The 19,579-nt window shown below is 38.5% G+C and overlaps 1 protein-coding gene across 11 annotated transcripts in view; it reads right to left on the bottom strand.

Annotated features, from left to right (window-relative positions):
• The window catches only part of HUWE1 (HECT, UBA and WWE domain containing E3 ubiquitin protein ligase 1), a 143,611-nt gene that overhangs the window by 108,028 nt on the left and 16,004 nt on the right, over positions 1–19,579 (bottom strand). For all 11 annotated transcript variants that reach the window (XM_049704562.1, XM_049704565.1, XM_049704568.1 and 8 more), the window contains 4 exons: positions 8,328–8,396; positions 4,113–4,211; positions 3,197–3,403; positions 1,386–1,538 (listed from right to left, as the gene is read on the bottom strand). In XM_049704562.1, the coding sequence (XP_049560519.1) occupies positions 1,386–1,538; positions 3,197–3,403; positions 4,113–4,211; positions 8,328–8,372 (504 nt within the window). In that variant the 5' untranslated portion in view covers positions 8,373–8,396. The remainder of the gene's footprint in view (positions 1–1,385; positions 1,539–3,196; positions 3,404–4,112; positions 4,212–8,327; positions 8,397–19,579) is intronic.

Raw genomic sequence — 19,579 nt, forward strand, 5'->3', positions numbered from 1 at the left:
CAACTGGCTCACATCACTGGGTTAACTGAGTCACTAAAAAACTATCGTGAGAAAATGGTTAAAAATAATCTTGGGGCTTCCCTGGTGGGCGCAGTGGTTGAGAGTCCGCCTGCTGATGCAGGGGACACGGGTTCATGCCCCGGTCCGAGAAGATCCCACATGCCGCGGAGAGGCTAGGCCTGTGAGCCATGGCTGCTGAGCCTGCACGTCCGGAGCCTGTGCTCCGCAACGGGAGAGGCCACAACAGTGAGAGGCCCGCGTATCGCAAAAAAAAAAAAAAAAAAAAAATCTTGTATTTGCAAATCCAAGAAAATATGCTCAAATTCTAAGGGAGGCTCCATCTGGATGAATAACAGGTGATTAACATTCTCTTTATACTTTCCTATACATCCTAGAATTTTTGCAATACATGTTACACTTATAATCACACAAAAATGATTTTAAAGTAACCATGCACCTAACAATAGCCTGAAACTTGAGTTGTATGACTTGTGAGGTAACCATTTATTATTCAGCTTTTAAAAAGTTAGCCCTACCAACTTTCTTCCAAGAAAGCTTTCTAGCAATGGCTACCTCTCTCAAACCTGAGTATGCATTATCAGTTTGCCTCTACAAACACTGGACAATAGTTTGACTAAGCTGAATTTAACATGAGCTTTTTTGCCTTCAATTAACAATCATTACCACCACAGACCAATTACTGAGCACAGCACTAAGAACCCTACATTTTATTTTATTCTGAAAATACTCTTAAGGTAGATATAACTAAATTCTCAGATGAGAAAACTGCTATCAGAGCTAATAAGGTAGGCCAGGACTCAAAATCCAGATCTTTTATTGCAGCTAATATTTCCCTCCAAGTAGAATCGGATTCTAAACTTTCTTTCCAGAAGAGAAGTGGCCATTTTTTGTTTTTGTTTTTGTTTTTTGCGGTACTCGGGCCTCTCACTGCTGTGGCCTCTCCCGTTGCGGAGCACAGGCTCCAAACGCACAGGCTCAGCGGCCATGGCTCACGGGCCCAGCCTCCCCGCGGCATGTGGGATCTTCCCGGACCGGGGCACGAATCCGTGTCCCCTGCATCGGCAGGCGGACTCTCAACCACTGCGCCACCAGGGAAGCCCCGAGAAGTGGCCATTTTTGAACAAAGAGAGATTCTCTTTGTGAGCAGAGATTCATGAAATCCCTCAAAATTACTTCATAAAATTGAGAATACTTCCTAGGATTTGGGGGTAACTTAGTTAAATGGGCCCCAATAGTTCTACTCAATTAGGCCAGTAAAGTTAACTTACGGATTCCTATTCATTTTGACACTGCAAGAAACACCTGTGAAAAGGAATAACAGGGTCCAACTTCTGTGTCCTTCCAACTCTTCACCCATGACTCACCTCTGCCAAATGCTGCAGCCGGGTTAGCAGTGGGGTTCTCTTGTCAGATCCAAGGCGTGTGATATAATTTGATCTTTTGCTAAATACGTACAGAAGGTTGAGGACTGCCAGCACCACTTGCATATCAGAAGAAGCCAATAAAGTTGTCAAATGCTACAGGGGACAAAAATGGGGGGGGGGCAAGTTCATGGTATCAGGCATACAAGACCTTGAAAACTTGAAATGCCATGGATTTATAAAGCTATCAAGAAGTTTAACAATACAAAAAAATTTATAAATATCTGAGCACCTACAACATGTAACCTTATGCCCAAGCAGCTTACAATCTGGCAGCAAGCCAGAAAGTCCAATTTAAGTTAAAAAAATGTGAACAGTTCAAAATTACATAGGTGTCTCCACAGGAAGAAACAGATTACAAAAGAGACAAATGTAATATATTCTAATACATAGCAGAACTCAAGAACATTAAGTTTCCAACTAGACTAAAAGTATAGACTAAGATAATTTTATGCTCCTTCTGTATCCTTTACAACAAATACAAAATTGGAATTAATTAAAACACAGGGCTCTTCATATAGAAACTAAAAATAACAGCTGGTGGCACCTATGACTGTTACAATACAGTGTATGTAACAATAACCCAAGAGTAACTATTTTTGCTTTTTAATACAATCAAAATTCACCAATATATTGAAACATTTGGTTAGTGTTAAAATCAGTATGTAATTTAGCTGGAAATGAACCAAAGTATTTCTGGTTGCTGATTATCCACAGAAGGCTATGGATTTCCTTTTGCAGCTTATCTATTTCATCTTCAACAGACTGCTTAGCCATCCCCTACTTAAAACTTTAGGCACTAGGTCTTTAATTCAGTTATTCCACTTCTCTTCTTAAACCATTTACTTTATGTTTGTTCTGATTCTGTTTCTTTAATGAAGACTTAGGAAAAGTAACACATAACAACAGGGCACTAAATCAAGTGATAAAAACTCTGAAGTTAGGCTAAAGGAAGAGAGTTTCTTCTTATACTGATTTTTGACCAATTCAAAAGTTCACTAATTCCTGTGCCCACTTTACTTTTTAAGAATACATAGCATGAAGCAAGAGAGAGGCATGGACATATATACACTACCAAACGTAAGGTAGATAGCTAGTGGGAAGCAGCCGCATAGCGCAGGGAGATCAGCTCGGTGCTTTGTGACTGCCTGGAGGGGTGGGATAGGGAGGGTGGGAGGGAGGGAGACACAGGAGGGAAGAGATGTGGGAACGTATGTATATGTATAACTGATTCACTTTGTTATAAAGCAGAAACTAACACACCATTGTAGAACAATTATACCCCAATAAAGATGTTAAAAAAAAACAGAATACATAGCATGCTATTAATATACATTTTGGGGAGGGGGAGAAGAAATTAAAAAGCACACTAAAAGAAAAGCAGTAAGTGCAGTAATGTGTCAAGGAAATCAAATTATGTCTAATATTTTAAAAGTAATTTGGGGCTGCTCTGATAACCTGGGACCAAGATCAATTCCTGTAAATTCCCAAGAATACATCAATACATGTATTACATTCTCATTAATTCCTTAAATCTTAAAAGGCAAGGTGAAGGTGACAATAAAGAACCTTCCCATCAACCCTGTGAAGGGTATCTTTAGCCAAGAAACATCTTACCATTGTCTTTGACATTGAAAACCCCAGAACTCCATAATGAAAAGGAAAGAATCATCAGAAAGAAAGAACAATTTCCTTATTCTGGACGTGAACAATTCTAGTTAAGAACAGATCACATAGGCTTGAACCTCTCCTACCTCTATGGAACTATACAGATGCCGGGAAAAGCTGTACTCAATGAGCAAGGCTGTGAAGTTCAACACAGCCAAGAGAAGCATCTTCAGTTGTTCTCTTTCTGGCCTATCACACACGAGCATCCATGACATATTCTCCACTGTCTGTCCAGCGTCTGCCAGAATTCCATCAAAGCGGTCCAACAGATCCACCCAGTGATATAACTCGCACTGGAGAGGGGAAGAGAAAGAGGAAGATATAAGAATAAGGTAGGGCTTCCCTGGTGGCGCAGTGGTTGAGAGTCCGCCTGCCGGTGCAGGGGACACGGGTTCGTGCCCCGGTCCGGGAGGATTCCACATGCCGCGAAGCGGCTGGGCCCGTGAGCCATGGCCGCTGAGCCTGCGTGTCTGGAGCCTGTGCTCCGCAATGTGAGAGGCCACAACAGTGAGAGGCCTGCGTACCGCAAAAAACAAAAAACAAAAAACAAAAAACACACATGTGCTAACACCGGGAGACACCACAAAACTCCTACAGCTAGGTCTTCAAAAGGAGAATTCTGGCTACCTCTGAGGTCTAAAAACACAAGGACTTTCCCTGCCAGAATCCACTTTATCTGAAGTGCTCATTTTTAGAGTTATCTAAAGAAGAGTCTTTTAAGCTAAGAGTAAAAATCCTGAGACTATCTCAAACTCATATTGTCAGTCAAACTAAAGGAATTTTGTGGTTGAGATTCTTTATCATCACCTGTATAAACATTCTTCATCCTTGACTAGCAAAATTTTCCTTTTACATTTCTTTCAAAATTTCCTTGGCAACCATTCACAGGCTAAAAATTACTGGTCTAGAGCTGTGCCAGACACACACTAGATGCTTATTAAGTAATTGCTGAATGAGGCTACCTCATTTTGGTTTCTCTTTTGGGAGTATGGGTTTACATACCTTTCCAATGTTCCATGTTTTGATCTGCTGCAGTTCCAAGAGGAGTTGCTCATCATTACAAACTTTGAGTTTGTCTATTAAGGCTCTGCAGTCTGCAGGCTGAGAAAAACAAACAGGTATTCACAAAAGGGTGTTTTGGAGTATGAGGGAGACACAACAAGGAAGAATAGGAAAAAAAAACCCTTATGTCAACACAGTCAATGATTTAACTTTTGATAGAACGCACTACTTAAGTGGAAATTTGCCAGATGATCACTTGAGATTAATACAGAAATCTTATAATGAAACAATCCATCTGTGTATTTTTTTAAAACCTGGATGAACCTGTAGATGTAGACAAACTACTTGGAAGTGTACAGACAACAGAAATAAAGGAAACAAGCTAAATATCAATAAAAACAAAATGAAGGAATCTGTATCATAGTCTGAAAGTTAACCAGAATGCCTGATAAGAAATGTTCAATTAGAGGAACACTGAGGAGCCCTAGTGAATTCACAAAGGTGAAGATTAGCACTAGCTATATTTTTCTGCAACATTAAACCGTCCAATTATAGGAGGCAAAGAATTTCTGAACTGTGTAAAACTAGGACTCCATTCTTACTTGGGGTTTCCATTTCCATATATTCCTGCTCTGTTTTACTGATGAAAGGGCCTGTTTGTCAGGTAACAAGGTGTGGATTCAGAGTTCATAGTAAGTTTCCAAAAGTGGAGCTGGTGGCGGGGGGGATAGAGACTGGGACAGAGATGCTGCTACTAATGGATGGCAGCTGGAAGTGATTACACTTGCTCTTTGACTCTGTAAAGCAGTATGGTATCCTAGGAATGGGCCTAGATTTGGAACCAACCAAATCTGGGTTCAGTTTTTCGCTTGATGTTTACAAAGTTGTTTGATCATGAGCAAATCCAACCTCTTAGCCAGTTTTCTTACCAGAAAAAAGACCTAAGAACCACCTTGGAAATGTGAAGCTCAAGTGTTTGCATAAAGCACTTATCTCACATAATAGGAGCTTAAATACTGAAAGACAGCTTACTGTTACAAAGAGCATGGACTTTAGAATTAGGTAGTTGGTAAGCTACCTCTTTGAAACTCAGCATCCTCTTCTGCAAAATGAACTTAACGTGACCTATTTACCCAGCAATGTTGTGAGATTTAAACTAGGGGCATTTTCAGCAGCCAAAATGGAACGTGGAACAATAGGGGCTTAAGGGCAAATTTTTTTTAAGCTAAGTCTGAAACCTTTTCTCTCTCTAAAGTAAGCATTATTAAGATCTATCTCAAATTTCTGTGGTAATTAAAGGCATGCAAAATTCTTGGCATAAAACCCTTCAACAAACCAGACCTGCACTTTTTCTTCCTCTCCTTGAAGTCATACAGGTTGAGGGAGAGGTAGTGAAGTAGTAGAAACAGATAACAAAGGAGTGTGAACCACCTGCTCATGCAGTTCACTTGTACCTTCTGGACCTACCTGGGCCTACTATCAAATATACCACTTCAATTTCTAATGGACTGCAACGATGCAGATCCAATTTTATGATTCTGTGGGTTAGATAACACCCAGTTCATGACAAACATTTGGGTCCTGTAATCATTTGGTATCTCATCATCAGGCATTCAGTCTTTATCAAGGTCCAGTAGCAAGCCAGAAGCTGCTTTTCTGCATGTCAGAATAGCTGTTGGCAGAGAATAGCACGGCCAAACTCTACCCCCTAGGTCTTAAGCTGTGATTCTCCTATTGGGGCTTGCCAGAGGCATCCCACAGCATCTTTGGCCGACACTTAAGTCAGACACCTGGATCTACTAGGCCATAATGTCCACGGAGTAGGGCAGCTTACATCATAGCCTGAACCTTCTGCAGTCTTCTCTAGATCCAAACACTACTATCACTTTAGAAGTTATCCAGTAAATGGATCAAAACAGCATGCCTAAATGTAATACATGCTGGCTCCAAAATCCAAAGAGGCACCCCATACACTGTTCCTCTTTCTTCATGGTGTGTGGTACAAGGTGCAAAAACATGTCTCTCACTTTAGAAGGGAAATTTTGACACTTTCCAGAGCTTTGAACCCCTAGAAAATTTCCTGACGTGGCAGGCCCTCAACCTTCAAAGGGCACTCTCTGGCACACATGCCTAAGGCATCTAAAGTGTTTGTGCTTTCTGTTCACAAGCCCCAGTTAGCATAACAGCATCAATTTAACGTACCAGCACCGCGTTGTTTTATCAGGAGTATCAAGATCCCTATGGACCTTGTAGTCTGCAGAAGGCACCAGGGACAAAAGTATATCTTTACCGTCTTGTCCCTGCTGCATAAATGCAAACTGAGTGTGATTTTCCTTACTCATGGTAGTGCAAAACAAAGCACTTGCCAGTTCAATGGCTGCATACCAACTGCCATGGTTTATATTGATTTGCTCCAATAAAGATGTCAAATCTAGGGAAAAAATCCTCTGCACAGCTGCTGATACATAAAGTGATCAATAAATATCTTTCTTGTGCAGTCACTATGGAAAACAGTATGAAGGTTCCTCAAAAAATTAAAAACAGAACTACCATATGATCTAGCAATTCCACTTCTGGGTATTCATCTAAAGAAAATGAAAACACTAACTTGAAAGGATATATGAACCCCCATGCTCACTGCAGCATTATTTATAATAGCCAATATATGGAAACACCCAAGTGTCCATCGATGAATGGATAAGAAGATGTGGTACATATATACAATGGAATACTATTCAGCCATAAAGAAAGAATGAAATCTTGTCATTTGTGACAATATGCATGAACCTTGAGGGCATTATGCTAACTGAAATAAGCCAGGAATCTGTACATAAGTGTGACTCCAACAACAAATCTCTAACAATCTACTAGGTAAAAGAAAAAGAAATTGAATTTCTCTGATTATCTACAAGGTTGAATTATCCTGGAAGTTAAATGACTTCAGGCAAGTTTTCTTTTTGCTCTTCAGTTTCCAAAAAATTTGAGTATGTTAACTGTCGAAAATTCTAGATGCCAAAACATATCAAAAACAAAATGAAAAGGAAATGAACAGGTATGTAAAATGAATATACTCAATATGTATGGCATATTCAATAAGAAACTGACGTTACAACGTCAAATACAAAATAAAACAGCATGAGCAGACAACTAATATAAGGCCAATAAATGTGGAAATATATGTATTAATGCATACAAATCAGAACAGTGAAATATTTTTTCTCCACCTATTAACAAAAATTTAAAAGATAATCTGCAATGCTGGAGAGGATGTACGAAGACAGCACTTCTCATATTCATTAGTATAACACTGAATGAAAAGGGCAGGAGAACTGCCCATGCAATACTGGAATAAATATCAATAGTGATACCCTTGGGTGATACTTGCCAGGTAGTTACAGTTTTTAAAAAGCCAAGTGGCTTGTATTTAGAAAATGAACCAACTAATTATGTGCCAGATACTTTGCTGAGCAGCTGCCTCACATCAAGGAGGGAGGAATTTTCAACCCCATTTTACAGCTGTGGAAACCAGGCAAGTTAACTCTCAGACACAAAAATCTAGTAAGATTCAAACCCATGTCTAATTCCAAAGCTTGTGCTCCTTGAACTACAGCACATGGGGTCTATGGGAATGTCATAACAATACAATACTGTCTTAATTTCAGAATGCAGTTTAAGCAGGCCAATAGAATATTGGACAGAAGCTGGGATTTCTACTGCTGACAGAGGATCAACTGACATGGCCATCCAATACACAGGTTAATATAGGTTAAGCTGAACTGTATGATTAAGAATCAGTAATAAAGAAAGCTAAAACACTGGCCTCACAAGAAATCTAGTGAGAAAGGTGTTACCATTTTAATTTTCTAGATAACAAAATTGAGAAAGATCCCGCAAATACAGATAGAATTTGAATCCATACTTGCTCTTTCCATTATACCATGCTGCCTTTCAATGCACAGAAAAAGCAGCCAGACAGCCTACTTCAGGTACATATAGCTATAAACTGTTTAGTGCTCACTCTCCACTGATCACTAGCTTATTCACCTTTTTAACCAAGGGAAGTTCAAAAGAAAATTTGACTGTTTCAAGACAAGTTGCTGTTTTACTGCACTGTGTGTGTATAAGTGATGATATATTTGGAAGATCAATATGAGTGAACTGACGGCAAAGATTTTTTTCTGAAATGAAAAAACAGGCAAACTTTTGGATACTTACAGCCTCAGTAGGTGTCTTTTTCAGTTTAGTCCTGTCTACTTTCATGTTTTCGATTTTCTGTTTTATGATCTGAAAAGAAATTCCCCAAAAAGTGAGACTTAAAGCTGCAAGCTTGAGCTCTACATGCTTGGACATAGACAATATAGAACAAAGAGCATGCAAAATGTTTAAAGTAAAATTGGAGTTATGATGCAGGCCAACTCAGAGGCACAGATACCAGGTAAGGAGTGGTAAACAATCTCTCCAAATAAAACTGGCCCACATTCAAGTTACACAAGCCTGTAACCAACTTAAGCCAAAATTAAAATGCCCCCCACCCTGACCTCTCAAACTCATACTTGAAAGTAAGAGTAAAATGTTTTAACACACCTCAGGATGGAAAAATTCACCATATCCTGCAGCTTTTTGGAAAACTCAGCAATTCCACTTCCGGGAATTTACCCAAAGAAAATCATAAGAATGTATATAAATATTTAATAACAAGAATCCATACTGCATGACCATGTATAACAGTGAAGAAGTGAAAAGGATCAAATATCCAAAATAGGGTTGGTTTAAAACAGACTATTACACAGCTGTTAAAAACACTGCACACAATTACATAACAGCAAAGCTGTTCCTGGTGAAATAAAAAGGTTACAAAACACATTAAATAGTATAAACCCATGTTTAAAGAAAACAGCTTAGAAGGGGTATGCATCAAAATGTTAATTTAATCTAACCAAAAGGATTATGTATGAATTGTTTTACCTGTGCTTTTCTGTATCTTTTACTGTTTTAACCCATAAAGATATATTATGTCATAAGAACAAAGGAAACAAAATACTTTTATTTTTTTCATTAGAAAATGAGGTATAAGATTCCCACTAGAAATATCCTGAGCACAGAACACAATCATTTTACTAAGGTCCATCAAGATGCTCCGGCCAAGGCACAGGAAGAAATAAAGGTTTCCTCCATTAGCAACTAGCACATATGCAAAGGAAGACGTGAACTGCAGGGCTCTTTACCTATAATAATGTATTTGCTATACAGTAGTCACTGGGGGTCAATGTCCCTCCTCCAAGAAGGCTGGCATAATATAAAGCTGACCAAGCACAAGTATAAATTTTAGGCAGCTTTTGGTCTAGAGTTAGTCCAACATGCTCGGTATTTTGGAAATAACATGTATTTGTCTGTATGGCTGGCATCCATTCAACCAATGGGCATTCAGAAAGAGTTGGTACGAAATCCAGAATATATTCTAAAATGTTGCTGTAGGGATCATTCCTGAAGAAAAAAAGATGTTTCCCCTCTAAAGTTCACATTTAAGGTATGTGATTCCAGATTACTTTTTAAAAGAATTACCTCAGCATCTAAGAGAAAATAAGCAAGATGCCTTCTGCCAACAACTTCCAAATATCTAAAATGAGGCCAACAGGATCCTGGCAACAATTTGATACATGTAGTGGAAACTATAAGTGAGCTACTTGTACACTTACTCTCAGGTTTGCTTTGTCTCACAAAACCTCACACCAATTACTTAGAGCAAGTGACTGTCACATCATTGTGGCTGTAGTCATTTGTGGAAGGCTATTACATTGCCTCAGCTACAGGAAGTAGCAGTTAGCCCCAACACCATACAAACCGAATCACTGAATTCTCTCCCTCCAAAATTAGGAGCAAAGAAGGTCTGCTCTCTCCAGTTTCATTCAACACAGTGTTGGAAGTTCTAGCCACTGAAATAACGTAAAAAAAAGGGAAGTAACAGGTATACAGATCAGAAAGAAAGAAAACTGTCCTTATTTGCAGGTAACAAAGGATTATCTAAGTATAAAATCCCAAGGAGTCTACAAAAAACTCCGCAGAACTAACAAGTGATCTCAGCAAAGTTGTAGGATACAAGGTAAACATACACAGATCAATCATATTTCTGTATACTGGCAATGGACATGTGGACTCAAAACTTTACAACACCGCTCATAATTGCTCAAAAAAAAAATTGAAATACTTAGGCGTAAAAATAACAAAGCATGTACAGGCCTTGTATGCTAAAAACCACAATATGTTGATTTAGAAAATCAAGACCTAAAAATATGAAGTGATACACTATGTTCATGGACTAAGAAGACTCATATTAAAGACAATGGAACTACAATAGCTCAAACAATTTTGAAAAAGGAGAGGGAATCATTCTATCCAATTTTAAGACACACACACACACACACACACACACACACACACACAGAGCTACAGTAGTCAAGACTGTATACACAGTAATAGAGGAGGGATAGACACATATGCCAATGGACCAGAATAGAGAACCAAGAAATAGACCCACACAAATATGCCCAACTGATTTTTGACAAAGGTGAAAAAGCAAGACAATCAAAGGATATTTTTATCAACAAATGGTGCCAGACCAAGTAGACATCTATAGGCGAAAAGATGAACTCTGACCTCAGTCTCATATTTTATATAAAAATTAACTCAAAATGGATCATGTGGCAAGGATGTGCAGAAAAGGGAACTCTTGTGCACTGCTGGTGGGAATGTAAATTGGTGCAGCCACTATGGAAAACAGTAAGGAGGTTCCTCAAAAGATTAAATATATGATCCATCAATTCCACTTCTGGATATTTATCCAAAGGTAATGAAAAAACTAACTTGAAAAGATATATGCACTCCCATGTTTACTGCAGCATTATTTAAAATAGCTAAGACATGGAAGCAACCTAAGTGTCCACTGATGGATGAATAGAGAAAATGTGGCTGTAGACAGATAAAATGTACACCACATTTTATGTTTTTATATATATTAAAGATATATAAAATGTAATATTATTCAGTCTTACAGAAAAGAAGGAAATCTTGTCATCTGCGATAACATGAATGGACCTTGAGGGCATTATGCTAAGCGAAATAAGCCAAACAGAGAAAAGACAAATTCTGTATGATCTCACTTATATGTGGAATCTCAAACAAACAAAACCCTCAAAAACCAAAAATACAGAACTTATAGATACATGAAACAGATTGGTGTTTGCCAGAGGCAGGGGCTGGGGGGTGGGGTGGGTGAAACAGATGAAGGTAGTCAAAAGGCACAAACTTCCAGTTATAAAACAAAGAAGTCATGAGGATATAACGTGCAGCATGATGACTATAGTTAATACTGTATTATATGTTTGAAAGTTGCTAAGAGCAGACCTTAAGAGTTCTTATCACAAGAAAAAAATTGTTACTATGGTGATGGGTGTTAACTAGACTTATTGTGATCATTTCACAATATATACAAATATGGAATCATTATGTTGTATACCTGAAACTAATATAATGTTAAACGCCAATTACATCTCAAAAAAGAAAAAAAAAGGATGATGGACTTAAATGTAAAACTATAAAATCTACTCGGAGAAAATATTTGCAAACCATACATACTATCTAGAATATATAAAGAACTCTTAAAACCCAACAATAAAAAAAAAATCCTCCAGACCAAGAGCACAGACTAAAACTTGTGCAAATAACCAACTCACAACGATTTTACTGGTTTAAAAAAATGTAGATGAAGTCACTGGCAAATCTTCACACAAATATGTATCTCACTTTAACTAAAGCTATTTTGACTTATTCTGTACCATTCAAGGGTCTGGGTTGAAAACAATAGACTCTGGCTAACTAAAGCAAAAATGTGATTTACTGGAAGGGTAACTGATAGCTCACGCAATCAATAGGAAAGCTTAGAGATCCACATTCAGAAAACAGACAGAACCAAGGAAGCTAGGCATCCTGGAACTACAGCCAAAGACCTCCCACAGACACAGCTTAGTTGGGGGTGCCTATGCTGCCAACACCGGACTCTGGATGCCTAGAAGCTACTGCTGGTGGCAGTATGATTTCTAAATGGTCTCAGGTATTTGCATCAGTGGCTCTAGATGCACTGTCCCAAGTGTGAGCATCTGATTGGTCAAGCTGAGGTCCCATGCCTATGCTCTAGCTGTCAAGGTTCTGGGAGAGCAAGTGCATTTGGCTTTTTCAGTTTCCACATTGTTCAGGTTCCAAATTTTTCATAAACAGATTCAGATGATAGACACCCAAATAAAAAAAACAAGCCAAAACAAATGAATGATCAAGCACACGTTCCCATAACAAGTACAATGTTAACCTGGCCTCTATAATTTTGTTGCAAGAAATACCTGTAGTTTAAAAAAGAAAGATATCACTGCCTGATATCAATTAGGAAGATATGTGAGACATCAATTAAGAAAATTCAAGTCTTTTTTGTTCCTGTTCTATTTCTAAGCTGGTTTCACAGAAGGAAGGGAGAATACTTTTTGATTGCCCACTACAAACCAGATAATACTTAGGCTAGTGTTTCTCAAAGCATTCTAGAGCATCTTGCTCCATGAAGACTAGGTTCCAGTAATTTAGGAAATGTTACAAATTTCTCTTCCTTTAGGACAGTCACATGGCTGACTGACATTACTAACAGCTCCAAGAAATCCCGGGTAAAGGAAACTTAATAGGACACAGAAACATTTTCCCTCCAGGTGGCATCTACTGAGAGTCCAATTTAAGAATCCCAAAGAATACACTTTGAGACATGCTGCTCAGGGGCCTCATATTTGTCTTTCCTACAATCCTCACCATTCAAGCCAAGTTCTTTCCCCATTTACAGATAGAAAACTGAGGCTCAGAGAAATTCAGAACCTTGCCTGGTTAGTGAATGTTGGCTCCAAGATCTAAATCCAGGCCCTTCTGACTCCCAAGTCCATGCTTCAATAACATGCTGTTCACTTTATTTACTAGTTTTACAACAATAAATGCTTGCAGATGAAAATACAAATTTGTGATAAATTCCTCTACACTGTTGGATCCTATTGTTCAAAAAAAATATTGTAAGAGAGGAAGCTGGGACACAAGGTGAAAAGCTGAGATATTATCAATCTCACTAATGATGGAACAGTAACTAGAGAATGAGTTCTACCTAACGCTTAGAAGTTAAACAGATGAAAATCCCATTACATAAACAAGTCTCTAATAAAAAGAAGTTAATTCTAAACAAATCCCTGGAAATAGCCTACTGCCTTTGTTGGGTCAGACCAGAACTCTGTGCACCAAACAATCTCTACACATAATAAATATTTCTTCCTAAACTCAGGTTAGAAATATCAACTTTCAGAAAACTAATGAATTATTATGAATCACCATCTGTAGCGATTACCATTACACTTAAATACTTCCATTTAATTAACCATTTCTTTTTTCACTCCTTCATTCCCCCCAACTTCACTTATCTTTGAAGTTGGAATCTTGGTTTTATAGGGTTTACATCAAGACAAGAGGGTACAATTAAAATACACTGAGGGAAGTCACTCTTTAAAGGGTAACTCACTCTGTAGTAATCACCTCCGGTTGATCAAATTTAGAATGACTTTCAATATTGAAATTAGCTTAAGGGCAGAGGACATCTATAGTTCCAAATCTGGGTCAACAGCAGTTGAGTACAGTGGTGGACTAGCCTTACTATTCAAAGTATGGTTGAAGGATCAGCGGCACTGATACCACCTGGGAGTTATTAAAAATGCAAAATCTCAGGCCCCACCCAGACGTGAAGAATCAATCTGTATTTTAATAAGATCATATATTAAAGTTTGAGAAGCACCAGATTATAACACAGGCTCCAAACCAGGAAACCCAGGTTAGAATCCCTGCTATTATCAACTTACTCACTGTATGAGCATGGACAAATCAGCGTATGTGCACTTCTGTTTTCTCAACTGTGAAATATGGATAATGGATCTCCCCACTTCCATACTCACTTTCATCCAATCCATTCTCCAGACAGCAGCAAAAGTAATCTTCTTAAAACATATATCAGCTCACGTTACTTCCTTGCTTAAAACCTTTCAACATTTTCCCTACAATTATTTCCAAATTCTAACCATGACCCAGAGGGCCCTGGCATGATTTGGCTCCTGGAACTCTCTCCAATCTCCTCTCTGCACAACCACATTAGTCTTTCCGTTTAGTTTCTGGAACACTCTAAATTGTTTCTGGCCTCTAGACCGTTACAGGTGCTATTCCTACTGGAATGCTTCTGCTCCACACTCATTCTTCCCACACCTAGCTCTATTTGATAAGTTGACTTTAAACTAAGACCCAAAGCGGCTTCCCAAGGCAACCTGCCTAAAGCTGTCTGTTACTTTTTTTAATGATAGTAACCCTACTTATTTCTCTCATTGCAAGTATCAATTAGTGTAACTGGTTTGATTTTCTACAGTGTTAAGCTCTCAGCATCTAGCACAGCATCTTCCATGTGATAGATATGCAAATATTTATAGAATTGAGTTCAGGAAAGAAGTATGCACTGACAAAAAAAAACTGTGATTGTAAGCATACACACAGTACTTGAAGCCATGGGAGGAGAATCCAGCAAAGGAGAGGCTGGTGAGGTAGAAGCAAAACTAGTTCATCACGGCATCATGAAAGACACAAGATGGCAACGCTGATCAACTGGGTCAAATGTCAAAATGAGGTATGTCCAGGAAAATGTCCATTGAAATTGGGACTAGAGATAACTTGACAAGCATTAGTTCCAGTGGCGTGGTTGGAAAGGAAGTCAAACTGGAATGAGTCAAGGAATCAATAGGAAGTGTGGCAATATAGATGGCATGTGTAGAACACTCTTGAAAAGGCTGATTGTAAATACAAGCAGAAAATTATGGGGTCTCACTGAAAGGCAGAGGGGTAAAGGAGAGGAAAAGGAGATAATGGAAAGAAAATCCCTAAGAAAGTTGAGGGTAGGGGACTATTTAGAATCTCACTATTTCACCTTAACATAGTGAACACTTACGTGGGTTTTCAACAGCAGAAATAGTACTAACCAGAATTAGGACAATCCTCTTCTTAATCTCTTAAAACTTGACTGAGTGTCCCTCCTACAAGCTCACACTATACCCTGTACCTATCACTCCCTGACATTAATGAGAAAATGTATGCCACAGGGTGAGGAAGAAAACCAACCAACCAACCAACCAACCAACCAACCAACCAACCAACCAACCAACCAACCTTGGGAAGGGAAGAAATATACAACATTATCAGTGGTTGCCTCTAGGTGGCAGGATAACACAGTTTTATTTATGCTTCATGCTTTTCCGAGCCTTCCAAATTTTCTATAATCATGTATCCATTTATAATGAGAATTTTTCTTTTGTACAATTTTTCTTAAGGTAGAAAACAGTGGCCCCTGAGCCAAAGGGCATGCATCAAATTAAGAAAAATATTCTCTAAACAAATGTCTTGGATTGGCTGCTGTTGGCTCTTGGAGCCTCTTTCCTATACCTCTTGCTGGTTAATCCTGAACTATGGCACACAGCAAGCATTCAGTATTTATTGATTTGGTTTATTATTGGTAGGTTAAGAAATGCTGCACACACGTATGGGAGTGTGGATGAATCAGAGTCAGCCTACCCATGGGAATGTCTGCTCCATGAAGGCATTTTCCCTATTTGTTTTGTTCACAGCTTAGCTGTACACTAAGCTCCTACAGGAAACAATAAATATTGGCTAATTAAATGAAAAACAAAAAGAACAAAACAAAAATCAGCCTAAAATTCCCACTGAAATCATGGAAAAGCATTATGGTGGTTTTAAAGTAATGCTTTAGAGAATACTAAACTCCAACGTCCTACAAAGCAAAATACTTAATTATATTTGCCTTTTGCCTCTCTGCAGTCTCTGAAAGTAAATTCGGGTGAGAAATGCCCAGACCGTCCATCATGTCAGGAAACAGCAAGCTGAATCTTGAAACCCAGCCTGCTATTGACCATTTGATTAGAGACAGAGACATCACACTGACTGATTTGTAAAAGGGGACAAGGGGACACCACCTGATTATCAGGCCTTTCCATCCAGTCTAGTTTCTGATTATTTACATTAATACCCACCAAATATTCTGAGAACCCATTTATCACCATAATAACAACAGATAACATTTACTGACCACCTATTATGTATTATCTCTAATCCTTATAACACCTTGGAGATGAAGATCATTCCTGGTTTACTGAGGCCAAGAGTAGCCACATACCCAGTAAGTGGTAGAACCTAGATTCAAACCAAATTTGCTCCACAACTCTGCAGTACACAAAATGTATGCACAGTCCACCCCGCTACACCCCTCCTACAGACACCGATATCCCTGTCCCTGGCCACATAAAATATGACCCTGAGAACTGCTGACCTAGATTTTATTGGACATTTGATAGTAAGATGTAATAATAAAGCAAATGAGGTATAGCCTTTACTCACCCAAGACAAATCTGGAAATTATCTGCAGAAATACGTCGACAGGGTCTCTCCCTCAAAATCTGAAAACACTATACCTCAGATAAGTTTTCATGCTTGCTCTTGGTGCTTTTCTGCACTGCAGTATACTCAAAATAAGGGCAGGGATACCGAGGAGGAAGAATCTGAAACCTCCAACACTGACTTTGGAGGTGAGAATAGCATCACCTCCAATGACTGAGAAGTCATCCCCTACACGTCCTCTACCCTACAGTCCTGGGAAGCTGCAGATCCAGGAGTTATCCTTCTGGTCATTACTCCCAATTACTTAGAGAGAGAAACTGGCATCAAAACAATTCAGGCAACAAATAGGGCTCACCAAAGTTGTAAATCAGTTTTGCCAGCAGAGAGGAAATGGCAGCATGCCAAGGAGACCTCCCTTCCTAGCATTCCTAAGAAAAAAAAATAAAAACGGCAATGCCTGTGTGAAAGTTATGCTTATTAAGGAGGAGAGGAAGAGACTCCTTGTCTACACATTTTAAATTGGTGCTCTGGAATAATCTTAGTCTACCCTTTAAGAATGCTCTGTCTCCCATCCCCATCTTTACTTGTGGCTGGATTTGGTGCAAAAGATCAATTGTAACAATGATGGATTATTCCCTATCTCATCACATCCAATTTCAAAGATGGAAGTACTTCTCAGTCTTGCCCACCTCTAACAGAAAATTAAGACATCAGCCTTTAAACTAATATGCTCTAGTGAATTGTCAACAACTTAACCACACAAAAGCCTGCCACTACCTAATAGATGATCTTCACTCAGAAGAGCCACAGGCAGCATTCAGTGAGTTCAGGAAAACACATCCATCAGAAGTCAATGCTAATTTTAAAATATCTTTAAAATAATTTACTTAAAAATTAAATCTGGAGTTCTCAACTCTAGCTTATTTTGAAAATGAAAAATGTCTGGCCATATAAATATCTGACTCAATAGATAAGAGGTGGGAACTTTTTTTTTCAAGCTGTGTAGGTGATTTGGCTGCACAGCCAGACTTGAGAGCCACTTTGTTATATATTGTTAATTATGCTTTGCCAATCTGTGATTCATTTAGGAATATGCTTAAAAATAATGGGGGAGGGAATGGGATATAAATAAGTATAGCCATGTGTTGACAACTGTTGAAGCTGGGTAACAGGTACATGGGGGTTCATTATACTGTTTGCAAACTTTTGTGTATGTTTGAAAATCTCATAAATTAGAAATATTTTAAATTAAGACTTTATCTTGCTAGATTCCCCCATTCCATCCTCCACATTGCTCCCAGAGCAATCTCCCTCAAACTCAAAATCTACCTACAACATCAAGTGTAAACTCCTTACCTAACCAGTATCCAAGACCTCTAGGACCTAGTGCCTGCTTACCTCTCTTACCAGGGCCATGACATTACATAATATTCCTCTTGGCTCCCCACGCTTTAACCATGTCAAGTTTTTACAGTTTCCCTACCATTCAAGACCTTTGATACCTTGACTCAGATTGTTCTCTCTGCTAAAATGGCTGCTCCCTGCATATATTCCCTAGAGCTCAGCTTAAATGTCACTTCCTCTGTCAAGCTTTTTCAGATATCCCCTCCCCCAGAGTAACACTGATCACTCTCTCCTTTGTGTCCCCACTGTATCCTGCACATACCCTCAATCAACACACCTCTCTTTATTTACATGTCAGTCTCCCCACTAGAGTGAGTTCTGCATGAGTGGGATTCTATTTATCTTTGCATTCCTGTTGCCAGCATAGGAACTGTCACTTAGTAGATTAATAAATGAATGAATGACTACCCAGTGAATGTTTAAAAAAGCTAAAAATTCCAAATCACTTTAAACGCTTTTTTAAAGTGACATTTTCAACTGAGAAAACCAATTTATACAACTCATTCAATCTTCATCTTTCATTCAACAAATAGTTATTAATATGCTACATGCAGGGCATTGTGATAGGTGCTATGAGATGGTCAGGTGTAAATCAGAGAAAAAGGAAGACTAGAAGCAATCGTAATATAAAAGCAACAAAAAGCCAGTACACAAAACATACGAATTACAGCTTCCTAGTGGTCAAAGCAAAGCTGGAAACACAACCAATTACAAAATCAACACACTACATAGGATAAATCCTTATGTAACACCAACCATAATCTTCTTGCTTTTTAAAAAAATTTGGATTTTTAGAGATTAAAGTTGCATAAAGCAGAGTACACCTTTAGCGAAAGTGAAACAATTTTAGCCCAGCTTTCACCTTTGGGCATAATGCTTTGGTCTAGGAAAAAAAACACACACACACACACACACACTAGGAAATATAAGCACAAACAACAGCAATTTGGACATCCTCTTAATGACACTTGGAGAAATCTTTAGATTTCTTTGTGTCCTATATTGAGGGAGCACCACAAAAATCCTAAATTCTATGGAAAATTTTCACCTATGTGGGTATTTTTCTGAGAAGATAGTTGATAGCTTTCATTGGCTTCTTAAAGAGATCTGTGACCTGAAAAACATTAGGAACTATCACCCCCAGAAATATCTCCAAGACACTGTGTGCTTAGCCACTACAGTGTTTTCACTTTCATTTATGAAACACAGGCGTACGGTATTTCCCTTAAAGCCACATGACAGGCCACTGTCAAATACAATAAAGACAGTACAGGAAACCAAAGAAACAGAATTCCAACCCTTGTGCATTATTCAGCTCCAATTCTCTCATGTCCCTAGGTTTATAAAGAAATATTCAGCATCTCTAAAATTAAACCTCCTCTATGTAAGGGGGAATTCTGTATTCCTGGATAAAATACTCTAGTTCTGTATCCTGAAGACAGGTAGAAAAGGCACAATCCTTTCATAAAAAGGTTAGATTAAGTATATTTCTAAATAAAAGCTAGGTTTTAATGCCTTAAAATATTCTGACAAAAGATATATCTATATGACGG

Source organism: Orcinus orca, chromosome X, assembly GCF_937001465.1.
Source record: "Orcinus orca chromosome X, mOrcOrc1.1, whole genome shotgun sequence".
NCBI lineage: Eukaryota > Metazoa > Chordata > Mammalia > Artiodactyla > Delphinidae > Orcinus > Orcinus orca.